Source organism: Mustela putorius, unplaced genomic scaffold (genome assembly GCF_011764305.1).
Source record: "Mustela putorius furo isolate JIRA1106 unplaced genomic scaffold, ASM1176430v1.1 tig00000813_pilon_pilon_pilon, whole genome shotgun sequence".
Classification (NCBI taxonomy): Eukaryota; Metazoa; Chordata; class Mammalia; order Carnivora; family Mustelidae; genus Mustela; species Mustela putorius.
The window spans coordinates 5,563,521-5,586,753 of NW_025421485.1; the positions used below are offsets into that span (position 1 = coordinate 5,563,521).

A 23,233-nucleotide genomic window follows, 5' to 3' on the forward strand; every position below is an offset into this window, starting at 1 on the left:
CATCTCATTGTTGTGCCACCGTCTAGGTCTGGGGAAATGACAGGGAAGAGTCTCACATCCCTACCAACTTACATTCTAGTAATGGGAGATGGTCACTAAACAGAAAAAAAATCACAACTGACAGACAGTGGTAAGTGCCACACAGAAAAATAGCCATGTAGGGGAACACAAAGTGATGGGAAGAGAAGAGACAGGTGCGACTTTATATGGGTGCTCAGGGAAGCCTCTTGAAGAAGACAGCATCTAAGCGGAGACCTGACTGAACTCAGAATAACTCCTGAGAGTCTCAGGAAGAACACCAAGTTCATCAGCAGTGAACTTAAAGGAACAGTGAGAGCAGGGATTGGGGGTTGGGCAGCGCCTGGGTGGCTCAGTCAGTGGAGCATCTGAGCATCTCTTGGTTTCAGCTCAGGTCACGGTCTCAGGGTCAAGGAATCCAGCCTGCATCAGGCGGCGAGCTCAGCGTGGAGTCTGCTTGACATTCTCTCCCTCTCCCTCTGTCCCTGCCCCCACTCACACACTCTTGGAATAACTAAAATCTTCGGGGGGTGGGGAGGAATAAAAAGAACAGCAAGAAAGCCAGTGTGGTGAGAGCATCATGGGTAAAGGGAAAGTGTAAGAAATGATACAAGAAAGAGAGTAAGAGGGCACCTGAGTGGCTGAGTTGGTTAAGCATCTGACTCCTGATTTCAGCTCAGGTCATGATCTCAGGGTTGAGATTGAACCCCATGTGGGGGCTCTGTGCTGGGTATGGAGTCTGCTTAAGATTCTCTCTCTCCCTCTGTCCCTCTCTCTCTCAAAAATAAATAAAAATAAATAAAATCGGGAAAGAAACCATATTACACAGGACTTTGTAGGTCATGTTCTGCACTTTAGATTTTATTCTGGATATTGTAAGAAGTTTCTGGAGAGTTTTAAACAAAGGAACAATCTGATTTCATTTGTATTTTTAAAAAAGCTCTCTCTGGTTGCTGTAGAAGAATGGAGCTATAGGAGGGCAAGAGTGGAAACAGGACACTATCATCTAGGACAACGATGACAAGCACTTGGACTGGAGCGGTGGCAGTGCAGGTGGTGAGAAGTGGTTGGAATCTGGACATATTTTGAAGCCAGCAGAATTTGCCCGTGGACTGAAAGTGAAGTATGAGAGAAAAAGAAGATGAGTGTGATCCTGACAGTTTGGGCCTTAGCAACCAGCAGAATGAAAATGCCATTTACTGAGACAAGGGAGATGGCAAAAGAGCAGGTTTGATGAAAGAAATCAAGGTTTTAGAATTGCATGTGTTAAGTGTAAGATCCTATTAACTGTACAAATGGATATGTAAGTAGATAATTGAATATAAAAATCTGTAGTTCAAAAAAAAAAAAAATCTGTAGTTCACTAGAGAATCTGGAGACAGAAATTTCTGAGTCATCAGTGTGTCGCTGGTATTTAAAGCCAGAAGCAGGGTAAGTAGAAAGCAGGACTAAGAATGACCCCAAGAGACTCCATGATTTCTTGGACAAATCTCTCTAAACTATTTCTCAAAATCCCCCTTTCCAAGTCCTATAAATCCTTTCTTCATAGCATTTATCAATAACTGAACTTTTAAATAAATGTGTGCACTTACTGTCCAGCTCCTCCTACAACAATCTAAGCACCCTGAAGGCAGACAACCTTGCTCATCGCTGTGTCCCCAGGGCTCCAAGCAGGCTCTAGCATGAAGGAGGAATCCAATAAATATTTGGTGACAAAGAGGCCAGCGGTTCGAGATTTTTCACCAGAGTGAAAAGATTTTTAAAACGTACAAAGAGGGAGCCTGGGTGGCTCCAGTAGGTTAAGCATCTGCCTTGGGTTTAGGTCATGATCCTGGGGTCCAGGGATTGAGTCCTGCATTGGGCTCCCTGCTCAGCGAGGAGTCTACTTCTCCCTCTACCTCTCTCCCTGCTTTTGGTTTCTCTCTCTCCCTCTCTGACAAACAAATAAAATAAAATCTTTAAAATAAATAAATAAGTAAAACATGCAAAGATTCAAGGTCAAGGCATGTTGTGGCAGTACCGTTTAAAATATGAAAAATTTAAAACGACCAAACCGAAAGGAGTAGAAATTTAAATAAGTAACTCTACACAATGGAAAACTATATACCAATTCACTCAGTGCTTAAGTTGGTGGTTCTCAAAGTACAGTCCCTAGACCAGGTGCATTAGCATCACCTGAAAACTTACCAGAGCTGCAAATTATTGAGCCTACCAATCTGTGCTAGAACAAGGCCTCCGGGAGATTCTGAGGAATGTTAAAGTTTGAGGACGACTGCTTTTAAAGAATTTATAAAGACGCAGATTTCAACAAGGTATTATGTTAAAAAAATTCTATATATATAAAGGCTTCCATATATATATGTGTGTATATATACATATACATATAAATATATATACACACACACACACACACAAAACGAGAGAGAGAGCCTCTCCAATGTATGGCAGCTTCCAGTAAAGGTGGCAGATTGAAAACACATAGTAGCTTCTGCTCTGTCTCACTAAAACAATTATACAGGAATTTTAAAAAAATAGACATAAACTCAAGAAGAAATAATATGGAGAAGGAAGACAACAGCAATAAAATCTTAAAAGCTGGAAAGCACAGGTACAGGTAATTATTGCCTTAGCAGTGTCGAGAAAGCTGGACTCAAAGCCAGCAGAAGGGAAAACCATAAGCCAATGTAACTTTCCCCTGGGGACGTCTAAAGAAAGCTCCAGAATTGGTTAAACCCTGGAAATTGGGTGAAAGTAAGTCTAACACCAGAAAGATTGCCCGAGAGTTGACTGGGAAGCAGTCAGAGGCTCAGACTCCTGCCCCAACTCCGTGCAACAAATGCTTGCCTGGGAAGAAAATTGGTAATTTCTCCTCTAGAGAAGATAAAACAAAAGGTCTCTGGTATTGGGCATGTCAATCATACACACAGTAGAGAAGAGGGTGCATTATTAAAAACAGGAAGATTAAGTGAAAGTGTACATACTGTGTACCAAGACAGCCCCCAAGCCCCACACTCTCTCCCCTCAGGCCTTCTACCCACCTGGTTCCTAGAACAGCCAGCATTACACCCTCCAAACAGATGACTCAAAGAGATTTCTCTTGAAAATCCTACCAGCTCAGGGGGAAAAGATTTAAAGATGATAATGTTGGAGGCTTGCTAAGAAAACAATCCCGCTAGATCATGCACAGCACAACTGACAAAACTCACTGCGGGTATAAGGCTTCCACTCAATTTTCAGTCTCCGTTCTTAAGAAGACTCGCCATATTAGGCTCATAAGCATTTGAAGAAACCCTCTAATACAAAAAGCAGAGAACAAAAGATTCAAGTCAAGGGGAAATATTATCAATATCATATTAATATCCTCAGTAAAATAAGAAAAGATGCACCACAAAAACAAGGGAGTAAACCAGGAAAAGATGAAAAACAGTCAAGGAAATAAGGAATTTAACAAAAGAGCAGTAAGAGAATCTTCAGGATGTTGGTAAAGAGATCCCAAAGATAGCCGGGTCATAGGTCTAGCGATATATCATTGTAGATTAGGGTAGGTCAGAAGTTCCACAAAGACTTCTTCCAGAATATGAAACTGGTAGAATATCTCAGAATTTGGGAGATTTTCAGAACTGGGAGGAAACAGGGAGACACACGAGTAATAAATTATAGATTGGTAATAAAATAAATAGAAAACTAAATAAGTAACAGGTAATTATCGACTCTGGGAAAACAAAAATATATACAGAAAATGTAATTATAAGGGCGCCTGGGTGGCTCAGTGGGTTAAGCCTCTGCCTTCAGCTCAGGTCATGTCTCAGGGTCCTGGAATCAAGCCCCGCATCGGGCTCTCTGCTCAGCGGGGAGCCTGCTTCCCCTTCTCTCTCTGCCTTTTTCTCTGCCTACTTGTGATCTGTCCAGAAAAGAAAAAAAAAAAAGAAGAGGAAAAAGATGCACAATTGTGTGCTGGTGACTACATGGGGAGAGGGGCAGGCAGTGAGGATTGTGTGAAAGAGCCAAGACTTCATCTTTCATCATGGGAATTTAATAGCTAATGTCCAAAAGGAGAAATCAAGATGTAGCACACAGCGTGTGCTACAGAGCTATGGAAGCTGCAGAAGAGATGAAAATGAATGCCTCTTAGGAATGGCACATTTAGGTGAACAAGGGACTATAATTTTTTCATAACAAGGTTTATAAAGATTTTTTAATTACATGCATGGAGGATTTTGATTAAAAAATGTTAAGAATGAAGAAATAGCACACATTTTTATAAAAACAAATAATAAAACTCCTTTTTTCTCTCTATATATGTGAATAAAAACCTTTCTGGAATGATCTACCACGGCAATGTGGTTATTTTTGGATGACACAATAACTAGTGATTTTTCCTTTGACTATTTATATTTTAGATTTTTGAAGTAAGGGTTACATTCATAGTTACTCTAAATGTACAAAATAAAATAAAGCTCTAAGGATCCTCATTTACTAAAACACAAACACACAAACAAAAACTTAACATAGGTAAACAATCATGATGCTCTAAAAGGCTCGGATGATTTGAGAGTCCTAGTTGTCTGGGACAGTGTGAGCTTGGGCCGGCCTGAAAGCATGGAGCCAGAAATTCAAGATTCACTGCTGCCCAATTATTCTGTGATCCTATGTCCTCTACCTCTTTGGACACAGAAAGTAACTTATCTGATATCTGGACTGTCACTGTGCAGTCCAGCAAGTAATGCGGATATACTGATAAAAGGAATTTTTACTCTTTGGAGGGCAAGAGGCCTGCAAAGCAGCAATCCAGGCAAAAAAATGTTTTGCTGAAAATGTTACATAACCACACAACCCAGATTTCCACAATCCCAATACCAGACAGTTTGGAAGCTATTTCCCAAAGAACTCTGTCAGCATGCATCAAGATTCTAGTAATCTATAGTAAGAGTCTGGTCTGTTCTCTGAGGTCTGTTTTCCATCATGTTTAAAAAAAAAAAAAAAAAGTAGTGTGGAAACAATGAAAACCATGAATAATAAATGCCTTGAGAAGATCTATATCTGTTACCTTAAATATACTCCTTATCTATTTTAGATTACAGAGTTAAATCAGAAAGTAAAATTCACACACATACACACAATATGGTAAGTTTTGCTTTAGTCTATGCTTAAAAATTGGACATAGCGTCTTTGGCTCTTACCTATCTCACCATATGACTAAGATCTGTCATCTTTCTATTGCAACTTTTCTTTGAAAATTCTGAGCTCACACATATATGATCTTTGTTGCGCGAGCTTTCTTCTCTCTGGATCCACGTATTATTTAAGTTCCTTTAAAAATTACACAAAAATACGTGGAAACAATGTACCTTTTTAAAAATTGCACTAAGATTTCATTTAATTTACATATCTTTTAGCCAAATGATTTAACAAATCATTCTTTCTTGCCGGGCCAAGTTTCTTTCCCTAGAAAATGAAAAGATTGGACTAAACTATTTTTAAGGTGCATTACCAGCTTTAAAATTCTAGATAGTCTGATTCTCATTTTTACCTGATTGCGACGCTTTGCTGATGGGGAAAGGCTTCTGAGTGCGACTATCAAGCTGAGAGTCTGGTCCACTTTCAACAAAAGAAGGGCAGCTAAAGTCACTCAGCACGTCAGGCTCACTATCCCAGTCTGAATGACTTGGGTTATCTTCTAATACCTATTTGCAAAATAACACACATAAAATTATTACATTGGAACTTATTCATTTCCACGAGCTACCAAGTCCCACCCATCTGAAACACCATAAAATAAACTACTCTAGAGAACATTTGCCATGTTCCTAAGACTAAAAGAGTTTTACCTCTATACTGTGCTCCTGGCTTTCCAGGCTGCTCCTGGAAAATGTTTGCAGACAAGGATGAGCAAGGTAACAGGCTTCCAGCAGACACATCAGGCTTCCTTCTCCCTCTAATCCCTCTACATCTCTCTTGTAGCCCTAGTAGCTACACCAATAAAAACATCAATAATGATGTTTTTGATTAAAAACTCCGGCACAATGCTGGCTTCTCTTCACTGAGCCTACCTGGGGATTATCGCTTTGTGTCTTTGCTACTTCCATTTCTCTTGCCTGGACTATCCTTTCTTCTCTTTCTCTCCAATCCGTTATTTACTGTATCATGCAGTCTTTCCAACCAACTCTTCTTCAATGACTTCTCGATTCCCTGAACTCCTGTGGTACTTTACTATTTATAACATTTAATTGACAAACACACGGGTACCATTGTTTAATTTCTCACACGTGTACTGTTGAAATGGTGGTTAGAGTGTTCCTAAGAAAGGTCAGCTGGCTGGCTACCTAAAGGTCTCATTAGCTGACATAACTTTGAGGAAACTGATCACAGTTAAAAAGCCACATCATCAGCCATGCAGATGGGGAAACTCAATCTTATCAAGAGGAGGTAAGATTCATGTTAAGGAAACTTGCAAGAGAATAAACTTTAAAAAAAAAAAAAATCAGGGAAGAGATACTTGTGTCATCTTTGAGAAATCTGAAGCAGCTGTAGAAGAGGTCCACAAGCTTAGGCAAGCAACCAACTGCCAGGAACCTGACCACATAATCCACTCTCTGTCTGATTCTTCTGGTGAACTATTCAAGCTGCCATCTACAAAGCCAGTTTCAGGGGCGCCTGGGGGCCTCGGTTGGTTAAGCGTCTGCCTTCGGCTCAGGTCATGATCCCAGGATCCTGGGATCAAGCCCCACATCGGGCTCCCTGCTCAGTTGAGAGCCCGCGTCTCCCTCTCCCACTGCCCCTCCCCACCACTCATGTGCACTAGTAAATAAATAAAATCTTTAAAAAAAAAAAAAAAAAGGCCAGTTTCCACCTCTGGGCACCCAATCTACTCAAATCCCACCCTTTCTACTCAAAGCTTATCCCTCATTTCTATCTTTCCTCTCCCCACTGAGAATTTCTTCTCTCTTGTATTATTTCTGTCTGTACAAAAATATGCTATCATTTATCCCACTTAAAAGAAAAAAAACTTTTTTGACTCCAGCTGCAATATAATTTCTCTGTACTTCTTTGCAGCAAAATGCCTTGGAAGAGTTATCCAGACTCGCTGTCCCCAATTTCGCTCTTCCCAGTCTATCTTGAGCCTCACTCTAATCACACTTGCGACTCCACTGCTCTGCTCATTCATTTTTAGCCCTTCTCCTTCCCGAACAGGCGGCAGCATTTCGAGGTTAATCACTTCTCTCTTCTTGAAACACTTTGCTCCTTGGATTCCAGAACGCCCTCTCACTCTCCAGGCTCCCTCCTAACTTACCAGTTGCTCCTCAGACTTCCTTGCATGTTCTGCTTTTATCCCAGACATCTTCATCCTAGAGGGACTCAGAGCTCAGTCAGTCCCCTTCTCTATCATCACTCCTCAGAGACGTCATCTGATCTTTTGATTTTAAAACACCAACTACTATGTTGTTTTCGACTCTAAAATGCACTGCCTCTCCCCTTTTATTAGTGTCCCTGATAGCAGGTGTATCTTATAACCAATGGCATGTCACGGTTTGATGCGCAGCATTGTTTTCATTCTTGGGGATATTTAAAATAATGGAGCATCTTCCAAACAATGGCATTTGAGATTTGATAAATTATAATGTATATTAACAACATCCAAATTTTTATCTCTAACATAGTCCTTTCTCTTGAATCGAAGACCTGGAAATCTAACTACTGGGAATTTCCTCTCAGATGTCCGGCAGCTGTCTCAAACTTAAAACACGTCCAAACCCAAACTAGAGCTCTTCCGTTCCACCTGCTGTATGAGGCCCCAAACTTAAGTCATCCTTCATGACTCCTCTCTTTCTCTCACACCCTATATCCAACCACTCAGGAAATTCTGATGACCCTACCCAAAGTTTATCTGGAATCCTAGCCCTTATCACCTCCCTTGCTACCATCTTATCCCAGCCACCACCATGTCTTATCTGGAAGAGGGCTTCTCAAACTAGTGTGCACAGGAACCACCTAGGAACTGGGTTAAAATGCAGATTCTAAATCAGTAGGATTGGGGGAGGCCTGAAATTCTGCATTTCTTCCCCCAAGATATCCCCATGGCTCACTCCCACCTAAGATCCCCTGATCACACCACAAATAACACCCTTTCCTGCCACCACATTTTCCATCTCCCTTATCCTACCCTGATTTTTAAAAATCTCTTGTTCATTTTTTATGGGAGTTTTAAGTAATTTATCTCACCCAAGATCACACAAGTCACAGCACTGGAGCCAGGATTCAGATGCAGACCTCTTACTATTCTTAGTTCAGTCACATTCAAAGCATGAAGGAATAACTGAATATTTGAGAAGACTAAGTTTCTTTTTTTAAAATCCTTTTTAAATTTAAATTCAATTAACATATAGTGTATTAGTAGTTTCAGAGGTAGAGTTCAGTGATTCATCGGTCTTATACAATACCCAGTGCTCATTATAGCACGTGTCCTCCTTAATGTCCATCACCCAGTTACCCCACCCACCTGCCCGCCCCTTCCTCTTCAGCAACCCTCAGTTTGTTTCCTACGATAAAGAACAGCTTGTCTCCCTCTCTGATTTCATCTTGTTTTATTTTTCCCTCCCTTCCCCTACGATCCCGTTTTGTTTCTTAAATTCCAAGTATGAGATCATATGATAACTGTCTTTCTCCAATTGGCTTATTTCACTGAGAATAATACCCTCTAGTTCCACTCACTTCATTAAAAATGGCAAGATTTCATTTTTTGATGGCTGCATAATATTCTATTGTATATATAAACCACATCTTCTTTATCCATTCATCTGCTGATGGACATCTGGGCTCTTTCCATCGTTTGGCTATTGTGGACACTCTGAGGCTACAAACATTATTAGGGTGCAGGTGTCCCTTCGGATCGTTGCATTCTTAACTTTGCAGTAAATCCTTAGTAGTGTGATTGCTGGGTGGTAGGGTAGCTCTATTTTCAACTTTTTGAGGGACGTCCATACCGTTTTCCAGAGTGGCTGTACCAGCTTGCTTTCTCACCAACAGTATAAGACGGTTCCCCTTTCTCTGCATCCTCACCAACATTTATCATTTCTTGACTTACTGATTTTAGCCATTCTGGCTGGTATGAGGTGGTATCTCACTGTGGTTTTGATTTGTATTTCCCTGATGGCGTGATGTTGAGCATTTTTTTCATGTGTTTGTTGGTCGACTGTATGCCTTCTTTGCAGAAAGGTCTGTTCATGTCTTCTGTCTACTTCTCAATTGGATTATTTTCTTTGGGTGTTAAGTTGGTAAGTTCTTTACAGATTTTGGATACTAGCCCTTTATCTGATAAAACAATTGCAAAACTTTTCTCCCATTCTGTCAACTGTCTTTTGGTTTTGTCAACTGTGCAAGAGCTTTTTATCTTGCTTAAGTCCTAATAGCTCATTTTTGCCTTTCTTTCCCTTGCCTTTGGAGACATGTCTATCTAGAAGTTGCTGCAGCAGAGGTCAAAGAGGTTGCTGCCTGTGTTCTCCTCTAGGATTTTAATGGATTTTGATTTTAACCCCAATGGACAACACTAATAAAACAGATGACCCATACTTCATAAAAAAATAAAAAATTTTTAAAAAGATTTATTTATCTGACAGAGAGAGAGCACGTGTGCACGTGCACGCACATACACAAGTGGGGGGAATGGCAGACAGAGAAGCAGACTCCCCGCTGAGCGGGGAGCCTGACCTGAGCCTCAGTCCCAGGATGCTGGGCTCATGACCTGAGCAGAAGGCAGATGCTTAACCGACTGAGCTGCCCAGGTGCCCTAAGATCAGATTCTTAACAGCCTGGATGGCTCTTTTCTTTTCTTTTCTCTTTCGAAATATCACCTAAGACCCACGTGGCATCTTGTTTTCTTGAGCGGCACCTGCCTCCTGCATCAAGAGAGGATGGTATTTCATAACTTCATCACTGTAAAATTGTCTGTTCAAGTTATTCCTCTGGAGTGAGTTTAAATGCACGGTCCCAGGTGCAAAAAGGAAGTTTCCTACACGAATTGCTTAGGTCAGTGCCCCTTCCACCATTCTCTCTCACACGGCTCCGCTGCTCTAACCTTCTCCTTCTCGGGACCTATTCCCTTCACTTAGAGCCGGACTTCTCAGGCCTGGGTCACTCAGCTTTGCATGTGGAACCCCGGTGACTCCAACCAAACAAGGATCCACTGGGCCAAGACTCCAAGCTCTTAAGAAATGTATATCAAATAGATTTGGAATCTATTTGCCCTGGAGAGTAAGTACCACACATCAAACATAGCAGTTTATCAAACGTGCCTTTCTCAGAGGCGGAACCTTCCTGTAGCCCCAATGAAATGTCCCACGGCACATCCATAACGCAGTTAAAAGCAAACTAATAATGTAAATGCTCTGGGGACTGTGGGAGCGGGTGGTGAGGCATCCAGACTTCTTTTTCTTTTGAGCAGAGATAACTGAGCTGCGTCATGAAATACCAGGTAAGTGGGTATTCTAAGCAAAAGGAAAAACGTGCCAAAAATTTTTTTAATACTACAATTCATGGAAAGTCCTTAAGCTTCTATTTAGAAGTTAAGTACAAATTTGTTTCAACTAGTCCAATAAGAAGTCAAAATTAATTCCAGTGTCTAGCTCAGTGACCCTTTCCTTCTGGACTACAAGAGAACACTCTTCCCTGACAATTCTCTGACATCATAAATCCAGATGACACTAGACCGGTCTTCATCTCTGCATCACACCAGAAACGGCTTTTTATCCCACTTCTCACTCGTGACTTACCGTAGCTTTCCTTCCCCTGATATAAACCGGGTTCTTACAATAGGCCTGCTTGCTCTTCTGCAGGTAGCGCTTCCAAAAGTTATGCAAAACTTCATCCTAAGGTAGAAGGGAAATGAGTAGTGATTACGGCAAGCACACTGGTCCATCCAGACCACTTATACTTTATACACTTCCCTCCATCTAAATGTCTTCTTACCTTCTTAGTTACATTTCTTAAAAAGAATTATCATCGCAAAATCAGGTATATGGGAAACACTGAATAAATTCTTCATAATCTTAGATTTTTAAAGAAGAGCCTAATTCCAAACAGATCACCTAGTTGAACCCCTTCCTTTTGTAAGTTTAGTATATTAAGAATGAGAGAAAGAAAGCAACTCCTATATGACCACACTTCTAATTAGAGGCAAAGCTGCTATTGGGTCCAAGTGGAAGTAAAATAAGATAACAAAGCAACTTTTCTATTTATTCATCACCTACTAGGGAAGAGGTATCCATTAGTTCAAACACAACACTGCAAGCTCCATTCTACCACTGAAGAAACTGAGTAAATTGGCCAAAGTGACCCACCCGGTAAATAGAAAACCCTGTGTTCTTAGCATAATGCCATTCCTGTGCCATTTAAATGGTCAGGTCTAAACAGTTATGTTCATTGGCTAATTTCAGACAGAACTGTTTTCGGGATTAACCCTGGTGAAGTGGGTAGAAAACCATATAGGAGTAAACCCCACTGTAGTTGGTTGGTATAACTATATGAAATTATAAATTACAAAGCATTTATAACATAGGATGACTTGAAAGAAAGCCCCAGATTTCACAAACCCCCAGATCACCACTGCGGGTGCCATCTGGTCTCTCACATTTTTGAATTTTTAACGAACTGAAACACCCAGGTGCCCCACTTATGGTTTTGTATTTTTATTTATTTATTTTTAAAGATTTTATTTATTTATTTGACAGAGAGAGATCACAAGTAGGCAGAGAAGCAGGCAGAGAGAGAGGAAGGGAAGCAGGCTCCCTGCTGAGCAGAGAGCCCGATGTGGGACTCGATCCCAGGACCCTGAGATCATGACCTGAGCTGAAGACAGCGGCTTAACCCACTGAGCCACCCAGGCGCCCTGGTTTTGTATTTTTAAATCCTATAATACCTCTCAGGGTAAGCCCAGAGTCCTCCTGGGCCATGCATCATTCTAGAGGGCATTCTTGCTGGCTTGCCCCAAACACTGGTTTGAACAACAAAGGCTCCTTTACAAATCTTTCCTTGGTGACTTCAATCCACATTGATCTTTCTACCTTCTCTTTTTGCCCTCAATGGCACTTATGAGCACACTGTCCTATCATTTCATGTTTACTCATTCCACACATGCATAGAACCCTTTCTCCAACTAGGCTGGCAAGTTGTACCCAATAATGGGTACAAAGGGAGTATATGAGAACCAACTGGCTTTCTAAACAATTCCTGAAATGGCTTCAACCAGATGAAGAAACATGAAGTTCACACAACAGCAGGGATACTGTGGTACTCTGGAGGGGCAGCAAAGTCCAAGTGTGGTCCCTGGACCAGCAGCATCGGTGTCACCTGGGAACTTGTTAGCAATGACCTACTGAATCGGAAACTCCAGAATGAGGTTCATTAACTTGTGTTTAGGTGATTCTGGTATACATTCAAGATTGAGAACCACAGGCCTAATCTATCACTCCCCAAAGCACATTCTGGAACTCAAAATCCTGATCAATGCCACGCAAGCACGTATATAGCACACTAAAGGACTTTGTTCTCAAGTTGTGAATACTGGATACTACATCCCCTTGGAAATCAAACAAGCACATTAACACATAAAAGACACCAAAACGTCTGCAAAGTTATTTGTTTTACTTTATTTAACTTAATGTTTCTTAATTATCTGAAGATTAAAACCTTTTTTATTTTCTTTTGGTTCTTTGCTTATTAATACCCTGTAGAACACACTCTGAGAATTATCAATCTAATGAAAGAAGTAAAGCAAAAACATCAGAAAAGATGATCCCTTCAGGAGTCCTAGTATCATTACTGATAATCCTACTTTTCTCCTTAGTTTCACTCCAAATCTTACTGTTCTTCAAACAAAACATAGGACTGCATACAGACACAATGGACTTACCTTTAATTCTGGGCCGACTCCAAGGGTCTTTAAGGCTTCTGCTTGTTGATAAAGTATCTGCTGAAAACCTTCACACACATACCAATCCCAGCCTTTCTCTAGACGACAGATAACACGGTTCAGACACTTGTACTCCTACTTACCACATGCTACTACAGAGTTACAACTGTGTTTTACACATTACAGCTCGAAGTGTTTTATATTCCTGAATAGGATTTCCATCCTTATAATCTTCTGTTTCCAATCCAGCAAATATGGACACAAATGCTAAAGCTATATTCTAAATTCAGAGTTTCTATTTTCCATTGCAAATGGTATTAACATTCTCATTTTACAGACTTAGAAACTATGCAGGGTTAAAGAAGTTGAATGTAGGGGCGCCTGGGTGGCTCAGTGGGTTAAAGCCTTTGCCTTCGGCTCAGGTCATGATCCCAGGGTCCTGGGATCAAGCCCCACATCGGGCTCTCTGCTCAGCGGGGAGCCTGCTTCCTCCTCTCTCTCTCTCTCTGCCTACCTGTGATCTCTGCCTGTCAAATAAATAAATAAAATCTTAAAAAAAAAAAAAAAAAGAAGTTGAATGTAAGGCACTTAACAGCTAATTTAAAGCACCTAAATTGCCTGCAGCAATTTAAGTTGAAACTCTACACTTTAGTTACTTAAGTCACATCCAAATTAATAAAGTTCTACTCTAATAAAATGTAATTAAAAAGTAACCAGCTTCTAGCCTAACAAAAATAGTCACTATTAAAGGTTAAACAGAAACAAAAGTTAGCATTTAGGCTTTCTGTTATTCTATTCATCTAAGAATAACAGTGTATTTCATAGAGATATTTCACAAACACTGGTATATCTGTATTTCATGTGTGTGCATCCTTAAAGCTTCCTCACCTATAAGAATCCCCCCTATCATTAGCCTTTTTCAAACTGGAGAATCTGGCCCTACGTAGTCACAGAAATAAAAAGCCTCAGTTAGACATTACCTCAGATTATTCTCAATCATGACTAATTATATGTACTCACTGGATTAATGAAGTAGATTACCTTTCAGAGCACACCCGTGCGGAGATTATTTTAAGGAAAATAATTTTCCTATTTTAAAAGGGTGTGTTCAAAATTGAGTGTGAGAAATGGGTTTCTAAAAGTTGAACATCACGTTAAACTTGCCTAACCCGACAATTCCATACTTGAATCATGTCAGAAAGCATTTTTCTTTAAAAGCACGGAAAAATCATATTCCCAATAGATCACAAGAACAGAAACGTGCCAACAGATGAGAGGGAATACACTCCATTATTTTTTGCATAATAGTTGCTCCACTTGAAAAGTAACTCACAACCGTAAGCAGGATGAAAACAGGATATGCTTAAAGATACTTACTTCCAATTTTACCATCAACAATTTCATTCCACTCTGGAAGACCGATTTACAAATCTGGCAACTTCTTGAGAATCTATTTAAAATTCCACTGCCACATCCCTACGCATATATGAAGAAAGGGCTTACCGAGTTTTCTTTTTCTTTTAAGTCCCCGGTTGATGGCTTGTATTTTAGTATTAGGAATAGCCCCAGTGTTTATGACTTCCTTAGATCTCTGCAGGAGACAGACATACCATTAAAAAGGTAGTTTTACATCTCCCTAAATATATTTCCAAGCATGCTGTGGGAAGTATAATGAACCAAACTGTGAGTGCCAGGATTAAGAACAGTAACATTTTGGGAAAACTATATCAACTGTAACATTTTGGTTAACCTTTACATTGCTTTTTCACTCAAAATGTTTCACTAATCAAAACAGTACCTGGAACACAGTAAACACTAAAGAAAAGCCTGGCAAATGAATAAAGCTTTATTTTAAGTCACTTTCTAATTTTTTCAAACGAAACCTAATGTTAAAATAAAATTTGTTCCCTCTTTCCTCCATCTAAACACACTCCGGAATTAAGAAAACTGTATTTATTATAACCAGCAAGGACTATGCTACATACAGATTCGTTTCATCCTGCTTTTCTATATATTTTAATAATACAGTTTTCATTTCTGAAATTATGAAAGTACTACTTTTTATTTTTAATCAAGCCTACACAATTTTAGAATGACTAAACGGTGAGTATAATTCATCCCACGGTCTTCAACTCCCAGTGCTCTCAAGAGCTGGGACCTCGTATTCTGCCTCTCTCACAACCAGAATAAAGGAATTAAGTCTTAATAAGGGAGGAGAGGTGAAGATTTTTTAAAAACAGGCAAGATTTGTGTATTTCTCTCAGTTTAAGAGATTGGAATGAAGTTTATCTTCAGCCTTCATTAAGAGTAAAAGAAACATCTTTAACAAGAGGATTTGGGGAATGTATTTCCTCTAGTCACAGAAGCCACATTCGAAGCCATTCTGTCGGACTGGGTTGGCCACACTGAAAACAGAAGACACAACAATACATACCAAAGCAGTTACCCTACAAAGATGGGTACAATGTATTAAGAGTAGGCAGGGATAAAAAGGCTTAAAATCTGGACTAAATGAAATGTGAGATAACTAAAAGCTAGAAAAAACTAAATATCTAAAACTGGATCTATAATTAATTAAATTACTGAATGGTTATATTGTGGGATATTTATATAGGCAATAAGACGGTACACAAATGTTTAGAATAACCCAAGAAAATATTTAATTAAGATAGAAGATTCAAAAGTGCTCCCCCACATCCCCTTTCCCTTCCATACACAGGAAAAAACTAGCCTAAAAGGAAGCACTTAAATGTTGACTACTGAGATTACTGGTAATTTTATTTTTATTATTTTTTTCAAGGATTTTATTTATTTGACAGAGAGAGAGAAAACACAAGCAGGGGGAGCGGCAGAAGGAGAGGGACAAGGAGACTCCCCACTGAGCAGGGAGTTGCACATGGGACTTGATCCCAGGACCCTGGGCTCATGACCTGAGCTGAAGGCAGATGCTTAACTGACTGAGCCAGCCAGGTGCCCCAAGATTACTGGTGATTTTAGCTTTCATCTTCATAATTTCTAAATTTTTTTTTTCCAAATAGTAGATAAGTTTTATTTTTATGGACAGATTTCTTCAGGTATCAATAAACATTATTAAAAGCCTGAAAACAAGTTGTTACGAACATTTTCTATAGATATTACAGATACAGATATATACATTGTTCTGAAAGCATATGCAATTATTTCATTCTATTTATTTTTTTAATTTCTAAATTTTCTACAATAAATCTAATGTTATAGTCATAAAAATCTATTGAACTCACACAATTCTAGCCTACACCTTTATGAAATATCTACAAGAACATCCATTGTCTAAATTGGCTAGATTTAAGACCTGAAAAAGGTTTTCCTATTTAAAATACACCAATGTAACATTCTTATTCTTTTACTAATTCAGAAGGCCTTTTTCCAGATTATAGCAAGTATCCACAGCCTGAGAATTACAAACAAGGTAAGACCTGGAGGGCAATGAGGGTACAGAAAAAACCGAGAAAGCTGCACCATGACCTCTACTCTACATAGCTAGAACTACGGCTCATTGGCCATTCTCCACCTACTAGATATCAACATGGCCAGCACACAGCACCCCACTCCAGGCAGCACAGATCACATCACATGCTATACAAAGAACATGCCTGGGGTACCACGAAGCCAAAAATAATCACTGGAATTGTACAGTCATAGCTCTGCCTATCATATGGAAGGCCCTGAGTTAGGTTCTTGGCCTATATAGAGATTCTGCCCAGCTTTAGGAATGCTACATCCTTGTCGCACCTGGGTGGTGTAGTTGGTTAAGTGTCAGTTGTTAAGTGTCTTGGTTTCAGTTCAGGTCATGATCTCGGGGTCATGAGACTGAGCCCCACATCATGCTCCACGCTCAGCTGAGTTGCTGGAGATTCACTCCCTATGCCCCGTCCCTGCTCGCATTCTCTCTCTAACATGAATAAATAAATCTTTTTTGGGGGGGCACCTGGGTGGCTCAGTTGGTTAAGCAACCGCCTTCGGCTCAGGTCACGGTCCCGGAGTCCCGGGATCGAGTCCCACATCAGGCTCCCAGCTCCATGGGGAGTCTGCTTCTCACCTTCTCACCTCTCATGCTCTCTCTCACTGTCTCTCTCTCAAATAAAAAAATAAAACTCTTTAAAAAAAAACTTTTAATCTTTTTTAAAAAAGATTTTATTTATTTGACAGATAGAGATCACAAGCAGGCAGAGAGGCAGGCAGGCAGAGAGAGAGAGAGAGGAGGAAGCAGGCTCCCCACTGAGCAGAGAGCCTGACGAGGGGCTCCATCCCAGGACTCTGGGATCACGACCTGAGTCAAAGGCAGAGGCTTTAACCCACTGAGCCACCCAGGCGCCCCAAATAAATCTTAAAAAAAAAAAAAGAAAGAATTCTACATTCTTGACAAGTTACTCTATATAGGTTGTCTTTCAAATGTGGAACTAGTTAGTGTAGTGGTATTAGGATCTTTCAAGTTAAAATGACTGCAGTAGATTTTATCAGAATCAAACAGGAACATTATCAAAGACAGAAATAAAAGAGGCAATTAGTTATTATTTCCACAAAAATAGCATGCTGACTTCACGTACGAATGGTGAATAGTCCAATCAGACACAACCATCCCTTGTTGTGTTTATGTTTGCACTGCTGCTACAGAATCAATCCTGGTAACACTGCTAGTGCCTCTCTGGCATCAAAGCAGAGAGGGCCAAACTGCGTATGTTTAAAGTGTACGTGTTGGGCATCTGGGTGGCTCAGTCGGTTGAGGGTCTGATTCTTGATTTCAGCTCAGGTCATGATCTCAGGGTCATGGGATGGAGCCACAAGTCAGGCTCCATGCTCAGCGAGGAGTCTGCTTGAGATTTTCTCCCTCTGCCCCAACCCCCACTCATGCTTACACACCTTCTCTCTCTAAAATAAATAAATAAATCTTAAAATAATAAAGGATAGGGGCGCCTGAGTGGCTCAGTCAGTTAAGCATCTGTCTTCAGCTCAGGTCATGGATCCAGGGTCCTGGGATCCAGCATCAGGATCCCTGCTCAGCAGGGAGTCTGCCTCTGCCTCTCCCGCTGCACCCCCACCACGCGCTCTTTCTCTCTTGCATGTGTACGTGCTCTTTCTTAAGTAAATAAAATCTTTAAAAAGAATAAAAAATAGGGGCGCCTGGGTGGCTCAATGGGTTATGCCTCTGCCTTCGGCTCAGGTCATGATCTCAGGGTCCTGGGATCCAGCCCTGCATAGGGCTCTCTGCTCAGGGGGGAGCCTGCTTCCCCCCCGCCCCCCCCTCCACTCTCTGCCCGCCTCTCTGCCTACTTGTGGTCTCTCTGTCAAATAAATAAATAAGCGTGCCTGGGTGGCTCAGTGGGCTAAAGCCTCTGCCTTCGGCTCGGGTCATGGTCCCGGGGTCCTGGGATCGAGCCCCACATCGGGCTCTCTATTCTGCAGGGAGCCTGCTTTCTCCTCTCTCTCTGCCTGCCTCTCTGCCTACTTGTGATCTCTGTCAAATAAATAAATAAAAATCTTTTAAAAATAAATAAATAAATAAATAAAATCTTTTAAAAAATTAAAATTAAAATTAAAAAATAAAAAATAGAGTGTACAAGGTCATGTGTATACCTATGCATGTGTATCTACACATACCTACATCCTTATGAAACCATCACATCAAGATAATGAAATATCCACCACCCACAACACTTCATTGAGCTAGCATTTTTTAAATATTCTGTGTGACTTAAGTGGGAAGCAGGCATAGGCATAAGGACTGCACTGTATACTGAAGAATGATGATTGTTTCAAGAAAAGCTCTGTGCGATCAACAATGTAAATTAGCCACTTTTCCTCAAAGGAAATTTTTCTTTAGTTGTTTTATATATTTTGCTCAAGTTTTTGGTTGTTTAAGGTAGGAAGGTAAATCTGGTTCCTGTTACTCCACCTTGACCAAAAGCCTAAGTCTACAGAGTTCCTTTCCTCTGTCCCAAATTTGCCTTTCTTAAGTCTATATGGTTAATGTAATACTTGTTCCTTCCGGGCTCTACAGACCTGGAGCCAATCCTTTTCCAGAGAGGAGTCCTGGCATGTTCAGCCTGTCCAGTAGCAGACTGTCCATACCCCTCGATTATTTTGGTTATACTGCCCGGAATGTGTGGTAACTGGAACAGGACCTAGGACTCTCAGTGTGAAGGGGGGCCTATCTACCAAGGTTACATGCAAGACAGTATGACAATCTCTAATGTAAGAGGCAGGTGTGAGGAGTAAAATGGCCACTGTAGTCGGAAGACTCAGGTTCACATCCTGGCTCAACACTTTATACTTGTGTGACTTTGGCCAGCTCACTCATCATGAGTCCTACTTTCCTCATCAATGGACAGGCAGAATAGTATATCTCACAGGTGGCTATGAGAAGAAAATGAAATAATGGATAAGAAAACACTTTGTAATCTCTAAAGTACTAAACAAAGATAAAATGAAAATGAAGCTTATTTCCAATACTCCCAAAAGTCCTCAATCTTTCTAACATTCCATGTTCCAAACCTTTAAGCTACCAATATATTAAAAACTCTTCCATGAGTATTAACTAATTAAAAAATTGCCTCACCTTCTAAGTATAACTTTAATTATTTTCCCTCTTACTACACAGTCTGAATCATGAAATTATTTACCAATGAGGCCCAACATCATTTCAAAAACCCATCCTAAATCTAATTTACTCATTACTTAGCTCACATGTAAGCACCTGGAAGACTACTTTTATTCTTGGAATTTGGGCACTGCATATTATTTGGGAACTATGCCACATATCGGGCTAAAACCATAATTTTAAAAACCTTAGCAGATTCTTAAATGACATATGTTACTTACTTCTGTAACGTTGTGGCAAGAAGTGCAATAATATTTGCCTTCATCAGTAAGACCCCAAGAGACAGCAGCACACTGAGTGCATCTTTCTTTGAACTCTTTCTATAGGAGAAGACAGGAAAGGTGTTACCATTAAACCATTTCCAATACATCGCACCTAAATCCTACAGTTCTACCTAAAGGGTTCCCTGCAATTTTACCCTACAGATAAAAAACAAACAAAAAAGCCATAGAAAATAAAAAATGTACCAGAGAGACTAACTATAAACAAAGAGAAGAACAGTTCAGTCTTCTGAATAGTCTGAAATGAAATTAAATGATTTAAAAAGTTTCTAAAACATGCTGTGAGGAGGGAAAAAAAAAAAAAGAAGAAAAGATGGTAGGGGTAAAATGGAAAAAAAAAAAAAAAGGATGAGTTAATAAAGCTCCTGGAGAGTGCCCTGAGGGAAAAAAGAGGACGAGATTTAAGTAAAGAGAAGACTTTAAAAATAAAAATTGCATGCGATCTGGAACTTTCGCAATGAGACGAAAAACACATACCACAAAAGAACCGGCTTTTTATTGGGATTGTTCCAAGTTTCAATTTAATCATTCAGCAACAGAAGGCAAACGGCCTACGTACGCACGGGGCACTGAACGGGGGGCCGGGGATCCAGTGGCGAGCAGAAGACACGCGACGCCTACTACCGCGCAGGCCGGTCGGTGGTGAGACGGGACTACGGACGTCATCGACCCGGCGCGGCCAGACGTCAGTCACTGTCACTGAACGTCAGCAACAGGCAAGGCCTTCTGCCACCGCGGCGCGTCGGTGCGCGCGAAGACGGGCACCCGAGCCCTGGTCCCCGACTCTGCGGTCCTGGACCTCACGGCCCATCCAACTGCCCAGTACGGCCAAAGCAGGCGGCATTTCATGGATGTCAAACCCGAACGCCGAATCGACGTCAGCGAGTCGGGGAGGTCTGCAGAGACTCCGGAGCATTACCTGGAGTGAGTCGGACCCAGGCCGCGGCGAGGATCCGCAGAGACCCCGGGCGGGGGTGGGGGGCTCCCTCAGAAGCCAGCCCGTTCCCGCCCGGCCCTCCCACGCCCACCCCGGGATCAAAGGGAACCTGTGGGCGGCCCGGTCCACGGGGGATGGGCCTCGTGGGTGGCCACCGCATAAAACCCACAACTCCATCCCCCTCCCGAAGCCCACCCACACGGACTAAGCCCCGCCCTCCCCTCACCCACGACCTCACCCAGCGCCCCAAAACGCGCGCACGCCCGGCCCGCCAGCCCCATCCCTTTCCCCGCCCCGCGGCCTTCCGCCCGCCCTCCTCCGGCCAGCGGCCGCCCCCACAGCCAGTCGGCGTCCTCCGGCCTCTTCTCTCCGCCTCACTCCCCTCCCGCCCCGCCGTCGGGCCCGCAGGGCTCCCGGCTCGCTCACCGCCTCCTCCAGGTCCATAATCGCGTCGCCGCCGCCGCCGTCCCCGCCGGACCCGTTACCCAGGCAGCGAGCGCAGCTTCCGGGCCCGTTACCCAGGCAGCGAGCGCAGCTTCCGGGAGCGCTGGCAGGAACCCGCCGGGCGGAAACCGAGGCCGCGGCTTCGGGTTCCGGACGCCTGGGGATGCGGGGTCGTCTCCGCCCGCGCCGGGAAGGAAGCTCCGCCACCCCTGCAGCCCCCTCCCAGACTTCATGCCTTTCTCCAGTCCAGGTAACTGGAGCCGACCTCGGGAAGAGACGCGGCGCGCCGACTGCGGAGCTGACTCGGTCCCGCTCGGCTGACCAGCGGGACCATCTATCCCCGCTCGCTGCCGGGGAGGCGGTGGCTGCCCGAGTCCGGGACCATCTATCCCCGCTCGCTGCCCTGGACGGCGGCGGCTCCCCGAGTCCGCTCGGTTGCGGCTCTCCCCGGCACGGGAGGGGCGTGGGGTTCTGGAGGCAGGAACAAGGCTGCTGAGGTAGACCTGGGGGCAGTCACCGTTTCCTGCTCCCCGTGCCTCAGTTGCCTCCTCTGTAAGCACCCGCCCCGGAGTGCTCGTATTGGGCGAGGATTTTACTTGGAAGCTGTTGGAGGAATTACACGGTCCGACTTCTGTTTGAGAGACCAGTGTGACCCTGGCGGGGAGAGGGCTGATGGGGGCAGGGCAGAAGGCAAGTCAGGAGACCAGGGGAATAATCCGGACAAGATCCCATGGGAGCTTGAACCAGGTGAAAGCACTCGAGACTGAGAATCACAGAGATTCTGGAAGCACAGATTGTGAAGGGAGAGCCGCAAGGGCATCTTCATGGACAGGAGGAGGGCGGTAGGAGAAAGACGCAAGGGTGACCTCAAGGTTTCTGCCCTGAGTGCTGGGAGGGTGAGGTCTGGCCCAGTAGGGGCAGGCTGTGGGTGGGACCGTTTGGGGCAGGGTAGAGGAGGAACCAGGAGTTTGATTTTGGACCTGCGAAGTTCGAGATGCTGCTAAGACCTCCAGGCAGGATGAAAAGACAGTTTGACATCGGAGTGCAGCATTCTCAGGTGGATTCTGGACTGGAGATCCACACTCGGGAGTTCCCTCTATCCAGATGGCATTTAAAGTCATGAGACTAGAGAAGAATAGAGAGGGACTGGCTCTCTATTCACTCACTCCTCGTTTACTTGTCGATTCATTTATTTCCCCAAGTTAATTCAGCACCCACTGCATGCCAGGCACTGTGCGGGCAATTGGGAAATGAGAGGTGACGAGTCCCAGCTCTCAGGAGACCCCCCAGTCCCATGGAGAAGTCCGTCTCATTATTTTAGCGTGGCACTAGACAAATGTCCTGTCCATTTATGTCACCCATGTCATTTGCCAAGCGTGGCTCTGTGCAACTTCAGACTCTTTCTGAAAAACCTTCCCTATCCGTACAGCATGAGGATTGCCCTAAGAACAGCTTGGTGATAAACCTTTTATTTTCTAGATCTCTCGTGATTTCAGATGTTGAAATAATAGAACAGGAAGGGACAGTACTGAATGCACAGCTGAAGAGTTAATGTATTGAACTAAAATACGAGATCAGGAATCTTTGTCTTTTTGTTTATTGCTAATATATCCAGGACCTGGAATAGTACTTAGCTAATAGGAAGTGATCGATAAATATTTGTTGAGTGGATGAATGACTTGTAAGATTTTCATGTATATGCAAAATGGTTGAAACAGATGACATACCTTGATTTGAGACTTTGGACATGTGATTTCACAGAAATGAATCACAGATATTTCCAGCCATTCCTTCACAGAAAATTGAGTGTTTTGAGCAAAGTCAGCCCTTTGGAAGAAAATGTTTTCTTAGACTATAAGACTTAAAGGAGGGTTTTAGCAGAAAAGCTTTAGTATGCAGTTCTTAAAACCTCTGGCTCAGGTGCCATTTTTGCTTATCAGATTGGCACAGACTTTTTTTCTTTTTGGTCTAATGGAAATTATCAATGGTAGAAGTGCTCAGTGAACTAGTTT

At 42.4% G+C, this 23,233-nt stretch overlaps 1 protein-coding gene across 1 annotated transcript in view; it reads right to left on the bottom strand.

Moving 5' to 3' along the window:
* The window catches only part of TAF1B (TATA-box binding protein associated factor, RNA polymerase I subunit B), a 67,925-nt gene extending 46,126 nt beyond the window's left edge, over nt 1–21,799 (bottom strand). Inside the window, 7 exon segments of the mRNA XM_004745779.3 lie at nt 5,549–5,702; nt 10,785–10,880; nt 12,923–13,020; nt 14,426–14,513; nt 19,781–19,879; nt 21,204–21,218; nt 21,221–21,799. Coding sequence (XP_004745836.2) covers nt 5,549–5,702; nt 10,785–10,880; nt 12,923–13,020; nt 14,426–14,513; nt 19,781–19,879; nt 21,204–21,218; nt 21,221–21,454 — 784 coding nt within the window. The 5' untranslated portion in view covers nt 21,455–21,799.
* Between the last annotated feature and the right edge of the window lie 1,434 nt (nt 21,800–23,233).